The sequence below is a fragment of the Anopheles merus genome, chromosome 3R, assembly GCF_017562075.2.
Source record: "Anopheles merus strain MAF chromosome 3R, AmerM5.1, whole genome shotgun sequence".
In the NCBI taxonomy this organism is placed as follows: domain Eukaryota; kingdom Metazoa; phylum Arthropoda; class Insecta; order Diptera; family Culicidae; genus Anopheles; species Anopheles merus.
This window is the reverse complement of record NC_054084.1, coordinates 4,567,501-4,589,371: the sequence shown is the minus strand read 5'-3', so window position 1 is coordinate 4,589,371 and position 21,871 is coordinate 4,567,501. Positions and strand designations below refer to the sequence as shown.

Genomic DNA, 21,871 nt, shown 5'->3' with positions numbered 1-21,871 from the left:
AAGCGCACGATCAAGTCCAAACACTGTTGTACTAAGCGAACTCGCATCCGGCGCTAGTAAAGGTAAAGCCAAGATTATCTACTTATCATTACTTTTCACGTTGCTCCGATTTACTGTTTAACGGCTGCTGTGTTTGTTGTTTTTTCGATATTCTTCTTCAATTATTCTTAAGCGGATAATATACATAATTCGCTTATTTTTTATAGATAGTAACTTATGTAAATATAGAATAGGGGAAGGAAATAGAATAGGAGTTTCAGCTGTTTAACAATTTTTATTCTCTGTTCAATCGGGAGGATTTTAGTTTTCTATTTCTATTTCTATTTATCAATATGTTCACTACACGGGTTAGAAGAGTATAGAACTAGTTATTATTATAGATGTGTCAAATATAATTGAAAGTTTAATTTCAACTCAAATAGCTTAGTCAGTTTACTTAGAAGTCTAATCACAGTCTTCGCAAGAAAAATCTCTTAGAGATATCATAACTTACGATAAAACGCCCTAATGCACTTCTCTGATGCATTCGTATTTGATGCATCAATACCCTAATACCCACAATCGCTGGAACCGAGATTGATGGCTCATTTTGCTGTCCTTCATTCCTTGTACTTGTTGTTACTTCGCTCTGCAAATAAAAATAACAAAAAATGCTTCTTATTGTGTCGAAAGACAGACGGAGTAATGACGGAGCAAAAATGCTGCTCACCTTAACATAATCACTTCACGAACGCCAGCCGAACCAAGGTGTACTGCTTGCTGCACATTTTCGACTTACCTCTTCGCCAGCAAAGCCACCCGGCTAATGCCACTAATTAAATGTGTCAAATTGGCACCTCTTTGCCAAAAATTCACTCCGGTCCGTATCGAAGCGATCGTGTTTGTTTGTCTTGTTGCTGTTTTTTTTTCACCCTTCCGCTTCGTAGTGCGTGTTTTTTGTGCTGCTAGCAGATTCAACTTGCGGTGTATATGAAGCCATCACTATTACAGTTCAAAGAGTGGTAGAAACGAGACCAACAACAAAAAAGCAAGATTATTCGTACTTGTTCGTTACGCCGTTTTCGAGCGGACGAGTTTTTGCTGTGTCAAGTTAATCAATTTGCTAATTTAAAGATTCGCAACACAGTTTTGCGGGATCATCAGGGTTATCTCATTACGGTGCAGATGCGTTAGTATTCGATTTTTTGTTCATGTAATAAATCGTGATTTTTAAAATGAACAGCATTATACACAAATTCGACTCCTATTTTATAGCCAATCATCTAAAACATCATTTATGAGCTAATTAATACAATTTTGTTTAAAATATTTTTAATTTGTTCCGGTTTTTACAGCTCGACTGTTCAAACTGCTCGATTGTTGCGTACTGTAGGAAATCTAGCAGATGGCGCTAGCGTCGCCCGAGAGAGAGAGATTGGGTAAAATAAAGTATGCAATCCGCACGACATCTGTTGCAAGTGGTACGCAAGCTCGGTACAGGGTTCGTCTTCGCAACAGGGGCGTTGTTGAATCTGAGTTTGGTTTTATATTTTGTGACGAAAGTTGTTTATGTTTAATTTGCAAAAAAACCCTTTAGCTATTCTATACAAAATGCTTTATAATGTTACCAAATAACTCTGGACGATTCATCCAAAACCTTATTCTTTTGGATGACTATCTATGAGTGACTATGGCTAGAAGGACAACCCATCCTTCGTCCAAATAACACAACGACGGAATTGGAATAAATAATCGTTACCATATTGAAAATGAAATATAATAACAGAAAATACTATTCATCTCACAATTATCGCTCAATCACTCTTTCCAACTGCGAGCTCAGACCTTCCAATCCAACCCGGCGCGACAGAAGCATCCATCCATCTCGGCTCATTCGCAAGATCGTTTCACTCACCGCGCAGCGTCGTCGCTGTGTCGTTGTGCGCGTCCGCTTTGGTCAAATTGGCACGGGGTAGCAAATTTGAAAGACGATCCACGTCCGTCACAGACACTCGGCCCGCGGGAGTTTGCGTGTGTTGGTTTGTGGTCTGTCGGAAGAGCGGAACGGGACGGCCAGGGCAACGGCGTCGGCTTTCAGTGGCGGCTTCGGTCGGGTCGAGAGTTTTATTTTTAACATCAGTCTGGGTCTTTCAACGGACCCCGCCGAACGCTCGATCTTGCAGCCGATCAAGCCCCGGTCAGTGGCGGTGGTCAGTTTGTGTCCACCGGATCCACCGGATTTGTCCTAGGCCGTGTTTGAAGCTGGGCTGTTTTTTCTCCCGCCCCACCTTTAACAGCCGTGTCGAACGTGTTTTTAGAGTGCAGTGTGGGCACGGTGCTGGAATGATCATTCCATTGTGTGTTGGTGGTTTTGAAGTGTAGGAATAGCTGTGTGTTAGAAATAAGCTTTTAATCTCACGCTTAGTGCGGAAAAGGTAGGAAAAATGCGAGCTCTTCCTGTAAAATGATGGAAAGTTCAACGTGCCAGCTGCAAACCATTTCCACCCCATTAGTGTGTGTCCGATCGCCAGTGTAGATGATCACGCTGTCGCACGGTGTGAAGGTCACAGTTTTGGCGAAATATTTATGATTTTTGCTCGCCAGCACCGATCGTGGCGTGAAGTGGATCAAGGCAGCTGACGAGCAGTGCGGATCGAAAGTGAGATGATCAAAAATTCATTGATGGAAATTGTGCCCATCCCGGACATTGGTGGTTGCCGTTGTTGAGGTGTGCAGTGTGTGTGTGTGTATTACGATCGGGCACACGATTTACACGACCTGTCCGGGCGAAAGTGTTTCTGCCCTAGCGGTGGCGGAAGGCGGAACAGCTCGCTGTCAGTTATTTTCGTTTGCCACCAGCGTTGTGATGATTTTGTAGCACAATTTGCTACAATCCACCACTTGGGCTGTGTGAGTGTGTGTGTGTGTGTACGGGAGGTTTTTCCCGATATTTGAGAACAGCAATTCGGTTTCATTCGTCATCTTTTCCCCTGCAGCCACAGTAAAGCTCTTATTCAATTCGTTTGAAAACTAAATTCCTCCGCCGCTCAAATCACATCAAAATCACCCAGTGAGCGTGTTTCTGTGTGTGCTAGTGTTAGTGTATAAACCTCAAGTACTGAAGGTGTTTTTTTACCGAATCGAATGCGAAAGATGGTGCAAATTAAATGGCACAAAAATATAGCCATTATCTGTGCGGTTTGTTCTCGCTGGTTTTGAAATTATGTCGCGCCTTGAAGCTCGTGAGCTCGTGAGCTGGTGAGTGCATGTGTACGCACCGCATATTAGCAGCAAGTCCCCTCCGTTTTATTTGCGGCTTGTGTTTGTGTGTTATTTTCCTCCTCGCACTTTGCGAGAATTTTTCGTCCACCTCATTGAATTCAACAAGAATAAAGTGACAACCGTGCAAGGGAAGCGTGTGGGAAAGAAGGCAGAAGGGGGAAAATATTTGTGAATTTTGATACGCGTTGAGTGGCGAATAGTGTCGCGCGTGTGTTTCTGCCCTATTTTCTGCACCGGGGGGCAAAGGTGTGGTGGTGGTGGTGAGTAACGATCGTAGTTCGACAGTACGCAGAGCTCTACACAGGCAAAAGTACAGCATCAAAATGTTGCGGCATAAAAACCACCACAAGCGTCACAATACCACCTACAAGCCACCCTTCATGCGAAAGCGTCGGGTAAGTAAAGGAAGCTCAAGCGAGTGTATGAGAGGATGAGGAAATATTTATGCCCAGGTGAAAATATTAATTATGAAAACTCTGTCGCTCGCGGTCGGCAGTGTGAAGCGAATGTCTTCCAATGTATGCGAAGGTGAATGCAAAGGTAACCAATACACTCAGCACACAGTAAACGAGCTGTTGGTGTACCGTGTCCGTTCTATCGCTGGTTCAAAGAGCGATCGTTGCACCGACTAGTGTGTGCAGTGACTCTTCCCCCACTCAATTCTTACCCACCCACATCACCCCGTCAGAAGCTTTGTGTGTGTGTGTGTGTGTGTGTGTGTGGGGGTGCAAATCAAAAGGCAAAGTGTGGAAAGCGTGTCGGGTTTTTGCTCCCCTTTCTTCCGTCGCCTCGACTCGAGTGGGTGTCAAAACGGTTCGAAATTCATTCATGCTTTTCGAGCTGCCAACCACCGACCACCTTCACCCCAAGCTGCGGGAATGCCATTGCGCTCGTTTCCCAACACGATTGCGGGCACCCGGACGGAGAAGGACGTGCACAAGCTAAAGTGCAATTGCAAAACAGTGCATGCGAGAGGGTGTGTGTGGGTGTGTGGGTGTCCGTGTCGTTCCGCTAAGCTTGATGGTGTGTGAATGAAAGGAGCAAGCAAAAAAAGCGAAGGTTGAAACATGTCCTCGAATTTGTCCACAACACACGCTCGCGTAAGAATGGAGCTAAGCGTACGAGAGGGGACGGCCGGGAGAGGACTTTTGGCAAACGGAACTCTTAACATTCACTTCCTTCGGGCTCGGGAGCTTTCTCTAGCGCAGGAAGAGCGGGGTTGGGGGACTTAATCCCTACGCGTGTGGGCGTGGAAGCTTCGTTCGATTGTTCGATGATGCACTTTAGCTCTTTCTCGCCGTTTCCCACGCTGCCTGGGACTGACGCAATCATTCCATCGTACCATTTTAAACTCCTTCCCGCAGATGATGGCTCTTTGTGCGACTGGATTGTGTGCAATTGTGGGCAAGGAAAATGGTTCGCTTCTGTAGCGGCTATTTATGAACCATTTCACGTTAATGTGTGTAAAGTAATTCAAACAAGGCCCATACAGGGAGATGAAAAAGCCGTCCTTCATTTTCAGCGAAAACACTATGACACACAGCACGCACTGCACTGATTTTTTGGGACACGCGCATATGCGCATCGTCATTATTTAATCTCGGCGATGAGTCATCCCTTTTTTTGTTGCCTTCGACCATTCGACCACGAGCCTCTTCACCCATAATATTACACTTTTTTTTGCGAATTCCAACAACGTCCCATTTAAAATTGTCACGTTTTCTGACCATCGGCAGCTGCTTTGCTGGCCTTGAATGGAGAATTCCTCCTTCACCGTCGCCTTCCTCGCTCGCGCAGAGACGTATGTGGAATGCAAAAGCAGCTCGCTGAAAAGCGATTCCGGTGCCAAAAAACGCGTCCTGCTGTGCGTTACAATTCGAATCAATTGTCCTTCGAAATGTAAATCACTGCTGTTCTGGTGCTGTTCTGGGGCAGCCGCCTTAGCCACGCTGGAGCCATCCATTGACGATTGCTGTCTGCTCGGAATGGGAGGGGGGGCTTCCATCGAACTTTCGAAACGGTGAAATGGGAATTTGTTGTATGTTGGATTAGTTTAACTGACGCGTTTTTATCGCCGGAGCACATTGCAGCAAGAAAGTTTGCGTGTGTGTGTGTGTGTTTTAGCTCTATTTGGTAAAGTGAGCCATAAAAGTCAAATGCCCTTCAGTCCCATTGTCCCAAAATGGCTCCGTTCCTCAAGCCACAGAGCATCGAGCCAGTAAGAACATCCACACATGTTTTGCAACCTTTTGCTGCAGTAATGCATACATTCATTCAACCACAAGCCCCGTTTGGGGAGGGGATATGGGAAAGAAAGGAATCTCCAAAGTGGTGCAGTTTAGGGTTGCATTATTTGTCGCTTTGCAAAACATCTGCATCTGCATATACAGTCGACCGAAAGGGGATGCAGCAGGTTCAAACCAAGTGGCCGTTCGTTTGTGTCGCCATTTTCGTTGACATCATCATTACTGCAGCCTTTCCGTCCGCTGTCTGGCGCTCAGCTGCGCAGAATGAGATCATAAAATGATGGGTTGTGCCAAACAAAAAAAAACCTCGAGCATGACAAACAAGCCATGGCTAAAGTTTGTGTGTTGGTGCCTTTTTTTTTTGCTTTTTTCTCAAGTGTTTCTGTATTTGCAAAGGATAATGTAATTTGAATTTGAAGAAAAGAGCTCAAAATGTTATCAAAAATACACAAACAATATTAAACTAGGATTTACTGCTAACAATCTACTATTGTTTTGGGGAAAATTATCAACATCTTTGAACACTAATAGTAAATATACTGCAAATGGTTGTAGAAAACAGTCGCGATCAAGCAACAATTTATTTTATTTTCTTTCTCGATCGTCTATTCAACGTGATCCCAACACATTCACTTACCACACCAAGGTGGTTTGGGGTGTAAGTAAGCTCGCACTCTACCGAACATCCCCGATCGTGTGTCACCACTTCAATATTTATAGCGCCAATGACTTTGTTGGCGAGGTGGACGCCCACCGCTTCAACGGTCGGAGCAACCACGGCCAAAACTCACCTGCCAAGCGCCAACACACACACACACCGACATCGGCGACATTTGGTCACTAACACACAGCTCCGCTCGTAGCCCAGGCACGCGCACCCTTGTCGACGATAGATCAACGGAAAACTGTTTTTTCGAGTTTTGTTATTACTCCGTTGGCAAAAATCGGTCCATTAGGCAAGCGGTCAATGAGGTAAACATCGTGAAAAATGGAGGGGTAAACCATAACCTACAGGCCACCGACCGGCCCAGCCAAAAGGGGCACGTTTATCTTCCCTCGGCTTGGTTCATCATGCACTCATGCCGATCGGGCGGGTCGGTCGGTCAGTGACGAGCAGATCGATCGATCGCCAGATGTGGTTACGCACCAATGAGGTGGTGGCAGCGGTGGTGGTGGCGGCTGTTTTACTGGCGTTTCAATGTACACATGGCCTGCGCGATCGTACGTAATGTACGCGCTTCGGTTCAAATCATGGACCAGCGGCGATTGATGCCGGTGTGGATCGTTTAGCACGCGAGCAGCGAGATGAAAGCAGCCGTGTTTTGGCCCGCTGTGTTTGAGGGAAATTTACACGATCAAGAGCGTGCACGCGTGCCTCCGGAACCATGCGCGCACACACACACATGGGAGCGTCATGTGCGAAGCAATGATTTATTAATCGTTTCCATAGGCAAACGGTTGGGAGGGATGGAATTGTGTAGGTTTTTCCAAATAACACGCAGTGTGAGATGAAATTTCTACCAATGTTTACGATCGTGACCTTACCCCGAGTGTGCGCTAGGGGATGATTTTTCATGTCATAGCAAATATGGCAAAGAAAGAGAGAGTTGCGTCTCTTGCAACAGCCAGATATAATGGACTGCAAGGCCAGTACAAAGTGACTTTATTTATTGAAAATCTGACCGCCTTGCTGACAGACAAATGAAGCCGTGTGAAGCCGCGTGGTTTCGGGCGGCACTGGAGTGAATTTATTATTTTACTGCCTTCACTAATGCCTGCGGTGCGGAAAGGTTTATATGCCAAAGGAAATGTTTCTTGAGCAATGTGTAAAAATCAAGTAAAGCGTAGCATTTATGGAGCAACGAACAAATGAATAGGCTTTCGAAAATAAGCAAAGCCACTATAATGCTACCATACAATTGTGTGTAGCAGTGTAATGGGGAATTCAGGCGAGCGAACCTTATACGCCTGCATGACGTGGTTCGTGACTGGATTGTAAAACCCAAAACCGGATGTATTAGGCACGCAAGGGATACCACCGCTTTTGTGCAAAGTTTTGGCTCGCGATTTAGCGTGCTTTGCCTGAAAAGTGTATGGAATAGAGCGTTTGACTTTGATAAGACTATAAGAGGAAAAGGCCCGTGAAGTACCAGGCGCATCCATTAAATTGTTTCAACGTTTCCTAAACCGTAAACTGCTTTTATTTTACACTTTTTTAATATATGCAGTGCTCCCCCCATTCCAGCTGCTTTGCAATCCCCTCGACAGTTGCGGTAAATGTTTATCATTCAAACTAACGACGCATCGCTAATGTAGCGTTTGAGTGTTGCCGGGCAGTTAAAATTAGGTTGAATTGCATTCGAAACGTACGCAGAAACGCACGCATGCTAACGAGCCCCGCAACGAAAGGTAGCTTACACACGATGAGGCCCCATTTCACTAGCCCATTTACGCAACCATCAAATACTTCTGCCAAAGACGCACCGCACCGAAAGCCGAAATCTTTCTCTCCTTTCTCTCTCCATGCCGCTTGCTCATTATCTGTATTTTCGTAACGGGCTCGCCAAAATCCTCTGCTCGTTTACAGCCGTTCGGGCGCCGGGAGTGGACCGGAGGGAATTTCTTATCCCTCGGACGTCTTAGACCAGTGCCCGGCGACCAGCCCCGTAAGACGGGCTGCAAGCCACACGCACACACAGCACAAGCGCGAGCTCCATTCGCCAAATTCCCCTTTGTTGTGTGCATGCGGGCTCGCTGTGAATACTGAAACAGGCCTTGTGGTGGCTTCGGCCCGTGGTGTAAAAAGAAACCCTCCTTCCGTACTCGCCACAAATCCATTGTCCGAGGTCGAAGAGAAAGAAACGAAGCGAGGGGGAGCGCATTCGAACGAGCTTCACAATATCGGCATTGCAGTAAACGGAAGAGCCACCAAAGCCAAGAGGCTAAAGAACCCATCCCATCCATTGGACAGCACGGGGTGAAGGGTGTAGGAAAAGCCACCGAACATGGCTGGTGGTGGTGGCGGTGGTGCAAAAAGAAACCACAACAGACAACGTATTCACTGGTAATCGGTGGCTTCGACCTTCCCGCCGGCTTTACGGCGGTACGGCGAGCGCATCAAATATCGATAAAATGAAATCATAAAAATAATTTGTAAATGATATCGGCAGCATATTTATGGGCATAGCGCCACAGTAAGCGGTACGGTCGCCTTCGAATTTACCGCGCCGTAGTGCTGGAAAATGACGCCCAAGCCGGGGCCGGGTCGGCAAACTCCGCCAGCGGTACACAGACATCGCTGAAACCGACCTCGACCACAACAGCTTGCCCTAATGATGCCCACAGAAAGACAGTTTGCTCCCCTTTCGCCATCCCAACAACCGTGTCGTCAATAAAACGATTTCGGTCAAGGCACACAGGGACACAGGGACTGTTAAGAACGGAAGAGTGCGAGCAGCCGAACCGTTATGGTATGGCGTTCTTACGAAATGCTACACTTGTCATGCAAATTTTGATAAATCTATTTAATTTTCCACCTCAAAACTGTCACCATTTCTGAACTGAGGAAGAGGAGTGAAACACCCCGTGAGTGTTAATTAAATGTTTTGGTTTGCTCTACACCTCCCTCACTGCCGGTGCCACTACGAGTGAGTTCTTAATGACGCAACCCTGTGTGGATGTGTGGATGTGCCCTTACTCCTTGCGCACTTACTTGCTTGTCCCGCTGTTTCTGCTTTCCCACAGTAAACATGTGTAATGCCTTCAAAGGCGACACCTCTTCCGGAGCCACACCGTTGTGAAGTGGTTCAGTGCAGCACGACTTGTAGTGTCACGTTTTTATCGTTAATTGTAGGCCCTACCCCTGCCCTTCCTGCTGCTGCTGCTGCCACCATATTCTTCATTTCAATCGTGCGCACTTCAAAGCTCAATCCCATCTGGAAGCATAGTTTGGGGAGAAGAGGAGAAGACACGAAACACGAAACCGGAAAGAAAAGGGCGACCGTCAAACACGAAGAAGCGCCCCATCGCGGAGAAGGAAAGGGGCTACGCTTAACGAACACAGCAAAACAAATCTCTATCATCCGTTATCGTTCAGAGGGAGAGAGAGAGATAAAAAAAAGAGAGCTGTTTATTCTCTCACTCTCTTGGCTCTGGAAATGTTGCATTCATTCGTGAACTCGCTCGCCAGTAATGTTCATCGTGCAGAAAGCTCCAAAGAAAATTTGGACTTGGACTCGGTGCTCCAACAGAGAGCGCTGGCACGCTGCTCCGGCTTGCAGCTTCTTCATTTCCACTCAAACACACTCGTCCCCTGTCGTTTCCTTCTCTCTCTCTCTCTCTCTCTCTCTCACTGTACATCCAATTTCCTCTGTCCCAAGCCCTGCCTTTACATGCCTCTACGATGATAGTTTTGCTACGTGTTTTACACTTTTCCGTAGCCGTATCTGTGGATCGATACGCGCATGCGTTCTCAGCAATGCTTGCCTGCGTCAACGCACAGGGTAGTTTGTGTGTGGATTTGCCGAAGCAGGAAAGCCGGTTTGTAAATTTGTTCTTAAAGGAAGTATGGTTATCTGTAAGCTTTAATGCCTTAAAAAAGGATAAGCATTGTTTTTCCATCTGATCCACCTATTACTAAATTATATTTGAATCTTTGAGCCTAGTTTAGTTATCAATCAAAGAATTTTAATTGAATTTTACCTGTTTGCTATGCAGCACAATCTTAAAAATAAATATATTCTGTATTTGTGTTTACTTCCAATTCCCGTAGAATAAACATTTAAATATTAAACGGTTATGCATACTCATCTTAGACAAAATATTCTTCCAAAGATCTTCAGCCAAACCAGGACTTGTGACACCCTGTACCGGTCGATTGTCAAAAGCAGTCAGATCGAAAATAAAATAAATAATCTCGCCAGCCAGCACCTTCGGTTTCACGCTCGAGCTGCTGTCAGGCCCGACGTACACACTGAGCACTCATTTATTACCGTTCATTTCCCATTGCCCCATGCTCCAACCTAACCCTCGTCCCATCCTGAACCCGAACGATCGGGAAAACAATCAGAGCGAACGAGTGGACGAGAGCAAAACAAGCACGAGCATAAGGGGTTTTTTTTGGTGCTTGCTTCTGTCATCCACGCTACACACCGCACCAGGCGTCTCCATGGCCGTTTGCGCGATACGCGATACGGAGGCAGCAGTAAACACGGCCACCACGGGTTCACGCTGGTACCCACCAAAACACTTGTCCCTCAATCACGGTACATTTGCATTATCACACAGCGTCTCTCTCACTCTCTCTCTCTCTCGAGCTGCTCTCCACAACCGAACTGCCAGCACAAACTGACAGCCTTTTTCCGCTGCCAGCTCGCACATCGAAGTGGTTGCACAAATGCTGTGGGAGAACCCGCAGCCCCGTGAGCACGGGAGAGACACGCAGCAGAGAGCGTACCCGTCTACAGCCAGTCAGCCGTAGTACTACCCTCGGAGCGCTCGTTTGTGAGGAGTGGAGCATGTGAAAAAATAAAGCTCGCAACTTGCAACCGAACCAGTGGCAGTGGCAGCGAAGGAAAAAGTGCGTTCACAGGGCAAGGCAGATCCCGTGCAAGTCCCGTGAAAGTTTTTCCATGTTTGTGGTGAAAATTCTTTCGCTCCGTTTCCCCTTTACACTTTGAGCATGGATTACTAGATTGTGCTGGAATGTGGAAAGGATATTAATCGTGCTGCCTGCCTGATGTGTTCCCAAAACTCCAAAAAGGCCCCGCGCGTGTGTGTGTAATTCCCTCGTGCAGCCCGTGCAGGCAGCGAGGGGACAAGAGAGCGAGGGAGCAAAGATTCCTTACGAGCGCGTTGACGTGGTCGGTTTTTGGTCGGTGCGGATTTTTCGGTGCTGCAGTGGACTTGTGATTTGTAGAGGGGAAAGTGAGAGAGGGAGGGAGTGTAAACCCACTCGAAAGAATGAAAATGGTGGAATAATACACTTTCCAGATAGCAGCAGATTGGCAACACCGTGAAACCGTCGCGGGCGGCGAAAGGGTGTGTGAAATTTTCCTGGGCCTTTTCCACCCGACAAGAGGGGGGGCTTGGGGGCTGACGACGCACCTGTCCTCTCTGTGACGTGGTTCGCTTCTATCGCCTGTGTGTTCCGTTTTTATGCGTGTCTGTATGTGTGTGTGTATGTGTGTATGTGTTTGGTGCTGCGGAAGAAAATAAATAAAAAACAACTACTCCGCTCCAGCAGACGTGTGGGGAGTCGTTTTGTGGAGGATAAATAAATAACAGCTTGATCGGTGGTGCTGTTCTCACAGATGAAAATTAGCTCTAAAAGCAATTATACGAAAGCCGAAACCGAATTGTGAAACAACTCTCCCAACCGAGGCGGAAATCAAAATTCAATCACGAGGAAATTGAGCAGTGAATTTTGCAACCCAGCAGCAACCCTGTAGCGCAGTGTTCCCTTTTGCACGGAAGTGTGTTTGTCTTCGTGCTTCAGCGCCAGCCAGCTGTGTACATGTGCTGTGTTTCTGTATGCGTGCAAACAGCGCCGTGTGTGTGTGCGTGTGTGTGTGTGTGTGTGTAGAAGAAAAATGATTTCCTTCCTCGGCTAGCAGGATTATCGGAAAGATGCTAGCAGCTTGGACTAGCGAGACCGAGGGAGAGGCTGTGGGAAATATTTACCAGAAAACCGGATAATTGGGAATTGTTTGGAACACACATAAGTAAGAAATTAAAGTATTATTTGCACATGAGCCTCTGTTTTAAAACATGCCCTCATGTCAAAATGCACCAACGAGCAGCACGCAAGCATATAATGAGGTCAAAGCCATCAGGGCCACCTTTTGTTCGTAACCGTAACCGAAATCAATCTTTTCCGACCGAGTGCGTAGTCGCGCTCCGTCTGGGGTGACCGAAAAAGTTCCAAAAATAGTCAGATTGTTTATAAAAACCGATGAAAAATTGACTGCGAGCTGCTGGTGCTGCTCCGCGTTAGAGTCAGAGGCACATGAGGACGCGATCGTTAGGCAGTGTGAGTGTTTTTGTGCACTGTGCGAGAAAGAGATGGGAGCAACGACGGGGAGAGAAAAGATTTGAAACGATGGTGAAAACTGAGCCTGTGAGGCTGAGAGTTTGTTGTGCGACCCGAGAGAATCAACACATCGGAAATAATGGGTATTCTTTTCATCTTTCGTAACCCGTGAACGGGTGAGAATGAACTGCTGCTGGTGCTGTTAGTGCTCTTGATGAGTGCTCTTGGTGAGAGAAACTGGAACTCACGATCGGTTAGCTGCTATACCAGCTGGTTCGTTACTGCCACTGTCTAGCTTAATAGAACAGCGTGTTTGTTGTTTGTTGCTCTGTTTATTCGTGATTGAAGTACAATTTTAATGATTGTTTTGTTGAAATGGTCAGAAATGGGCCGTTTAAACTAAAACAATTTCCCCACAGTGACCGTGTGCTGTGTGAGCAATGGGAGAGACAGTCTCTCAGCTCGTCTTCATTTGTTTCCTCTAAGCGCTTCTTCAAAGTCAACTGACTCGTGTGCACGTGTGTGCATGTGCGTGTGGAATGCGGAATACAGTCACACACACACTCATACACAAAACCCTGCCCGCACTCATCATCACCGCCCCGTAATGGCAGGTTTAATGTGTCATTTGGTGTTTTGGTTGCTGTCGGCTCTCACGCTCCCTCGCTCCACTCGTGAACTCGTGACCAAACTTCCTTGGTGAAATTCACTCTCCCGGCATTGCCAGTGAACTCATGACTTGTGTATGGGGAAGAAAAACAGTTACCACTCAGCACGGAGACCTGCTCCGGGAACAGCAGGGAAATGAATGCATGACCACCAAAAACGCGTCTTTCGCAGTTCGCATTTCGCGGCTGAGTAACGGCGGCTGACAGCGGCGAAAACAGAACAGCTGCAAGCGCACCACTGGCAGGAAGTGGCCTGGCCTTGCTGGATTCTTTTGTGTCTGTCCCATTCCCATCAGCAAATCCTGAAGCTTATCGCGGATGTGAAAAACTAAACGTTTCAAAGTTAGCTCCCTTAATAAGTGATCCACACAGTGCTTAATGCTTTCCCGTTTGTTCGTTTTTGCTTTCGTATTCAGCAGTAGGTGACGGTGTTTACAATGGTGTCAAGGTTTTGGGCCAACGTGAAACCAGCCTAATGTGTCTGTGTCCGCCGCGCATCTCCAGTGGTCACTCGTCTCATCTGCGTTGCCTGTGTGAGGTGGTAGTATTTTGGAGGGCTGAAGTGTGCTTTTTCAGTTCACAGTGTGATTAGCTCTGATATTAAGTGACAAGTGATAGGGAGTGTGGAGATCATTTAGCTGGATATAGAAGTGAAAAAAGTACACAAACACACACAATCTTACACACTAATACACTCATATGTTTCCGTGTGCTCCGTGTGGATGCTGTAGTTGAAGTAAAAGCAAAGCAAAGCCTGCTTTAACGCTCCAACACCGAACAAACCGCACCGGACAACACAGACCAACGGTCAGCAGCGGTCAGATTGGAGCAGCACGCTAGTACCCGCGCCCGCTACCGGAATAGCACCGAAAATATCCGGTCTAGAAGAAGATTGGCGGCCTGAGCGGCCCATGGTTCAGCGAGCCTCATCGGATGCCCCTTCCGTGTCCGGGGGGCATCGGGAGTCGCGCGGCATCGGACTCGGGCTGGGCTACACGTCGTTTCAGAGCGCCGGCTACAACAAGCTCTTTACGCAGGTTAGTTTGTCGTCGCCGGATGGACGGCCACACTTCCGGGCCTGGCATCGTCGACCGAGGTGGCCGCGTGTGTCTTCTTGGAGTGAATTTGAACGCAACAGCTGTATGATTTAAATTATAAATTTGCTCTTAATTGACACAGGATGTGCTGATTCTGTTGGTCGGAGAGTTTTCCTTTCACATCTACATACTCTACGAACGAAATATTGGTTGAAAAGCAAGTACAGGGGTGACACGAGCGAGCTAATTTAGCCTATTTATGTTTGATGCATTAGAAAATAGCTTTCCACAGTATAAATAACCGCAACAATATTATCGATACGAGCAGCTACCTACGTAGATTCTAAAATAAGTTCACGTTTTCAACATGATCCTCGTGTGCCGTGGCGTGGTTATTTTAAGGCAATTTGTATGAATCAGCTCCAAAACACAAGCGTAATCGCCATCAAACGGCACACCATCCTTTCCGCCGACAGTACACCGCGTACAAACCTACATTGACACATTGACAGCAAGTCAACTCGTTGTCAAACACACACACACAAACACTGTTTATGGAAATGGTCCAACACACACGCTCGGTAACGGCAATCGTGCGGTTTAGTTATTTTCGATCGCGTTCCAAAACTCGCCCGTCTCTGCCTGTCAGTAGCGCGTTCGATTTCTTCCACTGACAGCCGCTCGGATCTTCTTGCCTCGTGGAACCAAACCTTTAATTACCAACCATTTTCCAATTCTGCCACACTCAAGTGGCCGGACGGGACAAGCAAACGCTGCTGGCACCAGTGTCCTATTTTCGAGCATGTCAGCTGACCCGCCCGGCTGTCCGACAACTTCATTCGACGAGACGGCTGTAGCATTGGAGGAGTGTGACAGTGTTTCCTCTTATTCGATTTGCATTCGTTCGCTTCAAATTCGCCCTCGGATGGATAATTAGGCCTCGAAATAGAACTGCCACACACGGCGTATCATATCTTTCCCCCGGCGAGCGGGCACTCCAATCGAATGCGGGGATATGGTAATCTTTTTCTGGGCCGCTTTTTTTGACACAAAAGATCCGGTGCTGTCACGTTCGTGGAATCAAAATTAAGCCAACCAAATAAATGGTTCTGCCCACTGGAGGCCCAAGCAGGAGCCATAACTATGCCAGAAGAAAGTGCATTCCCCATTGCTGGTGTGCTGTGTGGTAAAGCAGGACGGAAAAGCTGTGCTCCTTGCATGCCAGGGTGCTTCGAGCTCGAGAAGGAGACACAGGAAATCCAATTATGGGCCAAGTTGCCTTACAAACATGCACACACACACACACACAACTAGGCTGTGCAGCGATTTTGGAACCCAAAAATATCACCATCACAAGATGGGTTTCTTTTCCCGCTTCTTCGCGTTCGAAGGAGGACGGCCGTTGGCTGTCTCCTTTCTCTAAGAAGCCGATAAAGAACGAGAACATGGCAGGAATCAAAGCCAGCATACCTGTAAGCTGTCGTGTTTTTATCACAAACTAACATACACACACACACAAACACACAGCCCTCTTCCCTTCCTCTCTCTCTCTCTGGACAACAATGCAAGTGGCTCCGAAACGGGGTCCGTTATGATGTTTCTTCCGTTTGGGAAGAAAGCCCCACTGTAGGCTTCACTTTCTGCCTGCCACGGCACTGCACCGTGTAAGGGCTTACTCTGGGTGCATGTGTGTTTATTTTGCCCCATCCAATCCTCTCCCTCTCATGCTTCGCTAATAACCTTCCCTTTTGCAAGGTATGGTGGTGCAGTGCGGGGTATCAACTTCCGGACGGTGGCGCTAAAGCGCAATCCCTTGGGGAGTTTCTCCGTTTGCAGTGCGCTGTTGTTGTCGGTATTTTTTTCTGTTGTTGTTGTTGTTGTAGTTCTAACCCAAACCAGAAAGTCGGGAGCACGAGAGGCCAATTGCAATGCGCCTGATTGCACCACTGTGCCCTTGTGCACCTGCAGTGTGCTGTGCCCTAGACGGTAGAAGTAGTACAGGACGGGAACTTTTTTTTGTTCTTCGTTGTCCATTCTCTGCCCGTACGCCCGGTCGCATGTTTTCCGGGAACAACGGAACGGAAAGTACGCTACATATAATATGTTCAGCGAAATTATCCTTCCCCTCCTGCTTCCGGCGAGGGAGCAGGCTGTCGTGTGAGCGTGATGGGACGGGGTCTCGAGAGGGGTAAATAAATTTCTGCAGTAAAATGTTGCAATAAATTTTGTCATCGTTTAATATATTCTAAAATTTATGAACCCCCTTTGCGGCGAGCTGTTTTGGCAGGGACAGTGGGACAGGACAGGGTAACACGGATGCAAATAAACCTGCTGCCCCAATTCCAACCCTTACGGGGATACTGCTCTCTACAAGCTGCAGCTGCAGCACGTAAAATTGCCACAAATATTCACTCACAGGCAAAGGTGAGTCGGTCGGCTTTCCGGAGGATTTTCCCTGCTGCGCCCGTGAAAGCAGGCATGCCCGCGAGACGATGAGTGTGCAACAGCTGCATTTGTGTCTCTCTTCTACGTGCACCGTTACACCGGGACAGTGGTGGTGTGGAGAAATCGCTCTTTGTGTCCACAGTCTATAGTCCAAACAACCTGGACACCGTTTTCGGTGGAGGAATGTCGCGTGAAAGGGAAATGATTTATTCACCACGGATATTTTTGGAGGCAATATTGCATTGGATTTCGGCGCGGTAAACATGCCGCGCTGTGAGTTGTATTTAATAAGCCAGAAATATATCACGTTACAGGTGCAGGTCGGCAAGAGTGAAGGATAAATAATCAAAACCTTGATCACCGCAAACCTCAAGATATTCACACCGTTTTGCGATCTTGAGACATTGTAAAGGTGGTCAAAATGTGTTCTTTCAAATGGAAACAACCTGATCTGGCCTGGTCTATATTTACATGATTATAGCGCTGAAAAGTGACATCTGTTTTTAAGAGAGATCCTCCGTGATCATATAAACTTCTTGTGACATAAAACGATGCTCGTTCCTTTAAGTTATTTTTAACATGCTCTTCAGCTTTGTGTCTACAGTCCATCGCTGATCTTAACATGATGACAGTTATTTAATTACATGCTATAATTTCACTTATTGTACACGAGAGTCATTGATATCAGTCCTATCCTGCAGTCCGAACGTACATCAATTCCGTTGATGCCTTTAGGAGCGTTTATGACCCTTTGCGTATTGCTATTAGACCATGTGATTGGTCGTAGAAGTGTGTGTTATGATAGGAATAACACTTCAGTCAATTTGACGATCCAAGATGTACAATTAGCCCCTAAACTACTTAAAAAGATGTCTTAGTATTAAAAAATGTGTTGATTTTATTGGTGTTTTGATTCGAACTTGATGTTTGGAAAGCTCTCTTTTTATGCGTTTTAAAACAGCAAGTAATGTGACACATGCATCAACTTTTTGCTATATATTCAACCCTACCACAACTACGTATCAGTATTACGTCGTTATCTATCGCTTGCTTCCAAAGAAAGAAAAAAAAACAACGACTTCGCACGCACAACACACTTGCTCCATCAGCAACCAGCAAGAAACTTGCCACGCGCACCAAAGTGCCAATTTCTTCGTTACTGTCTCATCTCCCCCACTGAACTCACCGGCGTCACTCTACCCCCAACGTCGTATATCGACGCAAATAAGGCAAATATCATAATCGTACTCTTCCATCCCCCTGTACTTCCTCTCCTCGCCTCACTGTTCCGGACGTTTTCCATTTCCAGGAATAAAAAAAGGAAGGGCTGCGATTTGATCTTTGCTTCCCCGTTCGCAGTGCTCAGTCTCGTCGTTTGTCGCCATTTTGTGGCTAAAAATAGTCCTCATAACAAACAAACTCCAAGCCCGCTTCGTGGCACTCTTTCTCACTCTCTCTCCTTCTCTCTTCGGGTTGTCTTACCCGGGTGCAGTCCCGGGTGGTTTCCTGTGCACTCTTTTGGCAGATAGAAGGTGAATGTGAATCAAGGGGAAGCTAAATCCCAGGGACAAGTGGCTACAAAAGGAAGGCATTCGTTCCTTACCAGCAAACTTGACGCGGCCTGCACCTTCGCGCAAGTGTGTGTATCGAGCGGATTTTCGTACTTGAGTGGGACAATCCATCCGGTGGAAGGTATCACTAGGTCCCGGGGCTGTAGATATAGCACTTAACCGCTCTAGGCAGTGGCCACTCGCTATTTATCCGTAGCGCATAGTCCGATGGCCGGTATTTGCTCCGTGTGCAGTTGCGTTACGATTTTCGTTTTTTCGTTTTTGTGCGATTAGTTACCATCAAGTGGATGGAGGACCCGCGTGGTCACTTGCCGTAGTAGCAATCGATTGATGGGCTCTACTCTGTCTCTCTCTCTCTTTTCCCTTTTCCTGCAACAGGGTTCAGCGGATTCCAACTATTCTCAACCATCGTCCGATCTGTCGCTAGACGAGGAAAAGGAATCGCTTCGGCGAGAGAAGGAACGTCAGGCGCTGGGTCAGTTGGAAAAAGCGAGGGTAAGTGTATGACGTTCCGTTAACCATCCAGCTGGAGCAGGTGAAGTCATCGAAGGGAACGGAGAACATCGCTCTTTCTTCTAACCCTGTTTCCTGTCCAATTCCTGTTCACTCGCATACTCCACAGAGTAAACCTGTTGCATTTGCTGTGAGGACGAATGTTTCGTACGATGGCAGTTTGGATGACGACTCGCCGGTGCACGGCAGTGCAGTATCGTTCGAGGTGGGAGATTTTCTTCATATCAAGGTAAGTTTCCAATAGAGCGAGAGAGCTCTCCGTTGTAGTCACCGCCCCATTCTTTACGCAATGTTTGATGCATTGTAGGAGAAATACGACAATAATTGGTGGATTGGGCGACTGGTTAAAGAAGGCTGTGAAGTGGGATTCATTCCCAGTCCCGTTAAGCTAGAACACATACGAATGCAGGTGCGTACTGAGCGTGGAGATATGAGACCCCAAAGGACTCCTCCATTCGTTTGCTGCTTCCCCAATACCTTACCCTTAACAACACTTTCTCGCGTTCTTTCAGGCATCGGCGGCCCGCTCATCCAAGCTATATACAAGTAAGGGATCATCATCTAGCGGTAATTTAGGAGCATCTGGAGTACCAGGTGCGGAACCATCACGAGGTAGCACACCCCCAACACCTGGTATGACACAGATTTACTTTATCTCTTTCGTTTTGTATGTGGTTTTTTCGTTTTCGGTTGATGTCGAATCTGTATTCCGATTCCGATTTTCGATATGCGTGTGTGTTCGAGTATTCTGTATTATTTTGTTCTCCTTTTTGTTTCCCTCTTTGGTTTCCGTTTTACCAGTTACTTGCTAACAAAGTTATGAGTTTCCTTACGTTCCCTATTTGTTGTTTTATGGTTTTTCGTTCGCAATTCTGGTTGGCTGTATTCGTAATATACTATCTGGATGTGGAAAGTAGCTAGTTGCGTCGATATATTTAACCTAAGCGTAGAGCAAGACACCGCACAAATGTGAAATATCTTATTAAAAAGAAATAAAGCATATGTTTAAGTGCTTACACTACTTAAGAAACAGCGTACCCAAAGAGTTTGCAAAGCTTTGATACAAGCATGATATTTCCATTCGTATGCGTGTCTTGCAGAACAGTACAGCAAACGCATCTATTAAAGTTTGCTCCAAATTACTCAAAACTATGTGTCGTGGCTTCTTGTACTGCTGATATAATTTCGTATCCTTTCTGTGGTTTACTTTCATTTCTTTTCGGTAACAACGAACCTCACTATACTGCACTGCACACCAGTTCCCCGTCCGCCCCGAGTGCGAGGAACAACAAACCGCGCTATTTCTGTGTTCCGCTGCTGTATTAATTTGCCTTTCTCACACGCTCTTACTGCTCCTCCCCCCCCCCTTTCTTCGGCCGTCCCGTGGTCCATGTCCCTCCCACCGTGTTTCTCTACTACTGTAGCCGCTTCTTTTCCCGCTCTCAGGTGTGCAGTTGTGACTTGTGGATGTATATACGCCGTTGTAAATTGTTGTGTACAGTTGCTCGAAATGCAAGCTAATACAACTTCCTTACCCTGCAAACTTCAAACGAGCAGCAATCGCACTCGATCGTCTCTCGACCTTTGCAAAGACTTTGTGATGGAGTTTTGGGTTTTCTTTGTTTTATGTTTTGTTTTCTGTTTTATTTCCTTTTATTTTTATTTTGACACTAAACGATACAATACTCAAAATTATTACCCTCTCCCAATGGACACCGTACGGACAGTACGCCGACAGCCCTCTCTCTCTCTCTCTCTCATACGTTGCTTACTGACGTATCTTTGGTTCCCACTATCCTGACTACGCCAGATGAGACCCGAATGCCAGAATCCTTTCTAACCAATCCTGCACGTACAGGAACACATTAGATAGTAGAACGTATCGCACACACCGGCTCATTGTACTGTACAGATCCGTTGCATAGTTACATGTATTTCTTTCGCGATCATTAGTTTCCATCACAAACTTTGTATCGTTAGCAACCGAATCTTGGTCCCCGTTCCTATGCTCCCTATTTCCAAAGTTCTCTCCGGCGTAATTCGTTCGCCAAGGTGATGCAATCTTGAAGCAGCTTGGGCTTGAACTCGGAAACAGTAATAAAAACCTCTTTGTAAATAGTTTCCCAGAGGGCAAACGACAAGTATGTGTATGGATTTGTTTTTTTCAAACACACCAAAATTAGCTGCTGGTGGTCGTTATCTAAGCGCTTAAAACTGGGAATGTGGAAAATTATGCTAGTACTGGACTAATAATCCATTTCACCATAAAGCTCCCGGTTGGAGGGATTTCGATGGCTACAGTCATGCAAGTTCCAACCCCGTGGTCTGTTCCACATTCCTGGTAGATGGGATCAAAATCTTTATCTGAGTACATTCCACCACGGGAGAGCTGTACGCGTCACGTGTTTCCTTCAAAGACTTGACATTTTATTGCGATCCTGTTGAGTAGAACGCAAGCATGATACTGTTCCTTCCCTTCCAAGCTCGAAAGAACTCCTTGCGGTGCGGAAGAATGGAATGTTTGGAGTCGTTTCCGAATATTTTCTTATTTTTGTATTTAAAACATGAATCAAATTGGCCTCCAATCAAAGCCTCAACTCAGCTAAACAATCATTTAACCTCTAGCACATCGCGCCGTGTACGGTAAGCCTTCACGAATGGCAGAAACACAACCGCACCTTTTGCCTACAAATTTTGCTCCGTAATTGAGCGGGCAAGGGCAAGGGACACATACACACACACACAAACCCCCATTTTGTTGGTTTTGTTTGCTTCGTTTCAAATGCCACACTTGTCAATTGCAGTTTGCAAAATACACTGCATCTACTACAGGCATCTACTGTTGGTTTCCCATGCTTTCTTTTTCCCTCAGTGCCATTGTTTTGTGCCCGCACGGCACGACACAAGGCACCGATTATTCTTTATCTTTTTCAAATGCCCTTGGTATGTGTGTTTGGGTGTGTGGAACAATCTGCATTTGGCTACTTCTGCACGTACGAGCATTCGCTTCGTGGAACAAAATAGAACCCTCCGTTCTGCTAGCAAAGGGACACCAGAACTGGGTTCCCCAGTTTTGCTTGCACTGCAGCTAAAACACTGT

At 46.6% G+C, this 21,871-nt stretch overlaps 1 protein-coding gene and 1 long non-coding RNA gene across 19 annotated transcripts in view; one reads left to right on the top strand and one right to left on the bottom strand.

Moving 5' to 3' along the window:
• LOC121595183 (voltage-dependent L-type calcium channel subunit beta-2) overlaps positions 1-21,871 on the top strand; it is a 104,888-nt gene that overhangs the window by 72,254 nt on the left and 10,763 nt on the right. For 9 of the 18 annotated variants that reach the window (XR_006005132.1, XR_006005133.1, XM_041918910.1 and 6 more), the window contains 4 exons: positions 18,637-18,753; positions 18,881-19,000; positions 19,079-19,180; positions 19,284-19,404. Coding sequence is in view for 16 of the 18 variants with exons in the window: in XM_041918910.1 (XP_041774844.1) it covers positions 18,637-18,753; positions 18,881-19,000; positions 19,079-19,180; positions 19,284-19,404 (460 nt within the window). In the remaining 2 variants the exon portion in view is untranslated. Of the gene's footprint in view, positions 1-2,060; positions 2,415-2,975; positions 3,657-10,953; positions 11,147-13,287; positions 14,243-18,636; positions 18,754-18,880; positions 19,001-19,078; positions 19,181-19,283; positions 19,405-21,871 lie in introns of those variants that run through there. The other 9 variants (XM_041918922.1, XM_041918921.1, XM_041918912.1 and 6 more) reach the window with 9 other exon arrangements.
• LOC121595184 lies at positions 243-9,377 on the bottom strand. The gene is made up of 3 exons (XR_006005134.1): positions 9,220-9,377; positions 710-981; positions 243-628 (listed from the first exon to the last, which is right to left on the bottom strand). It is a non-coding gene; the product is annotated as an uncharacterized LOC121595184 (long non-coding RNA).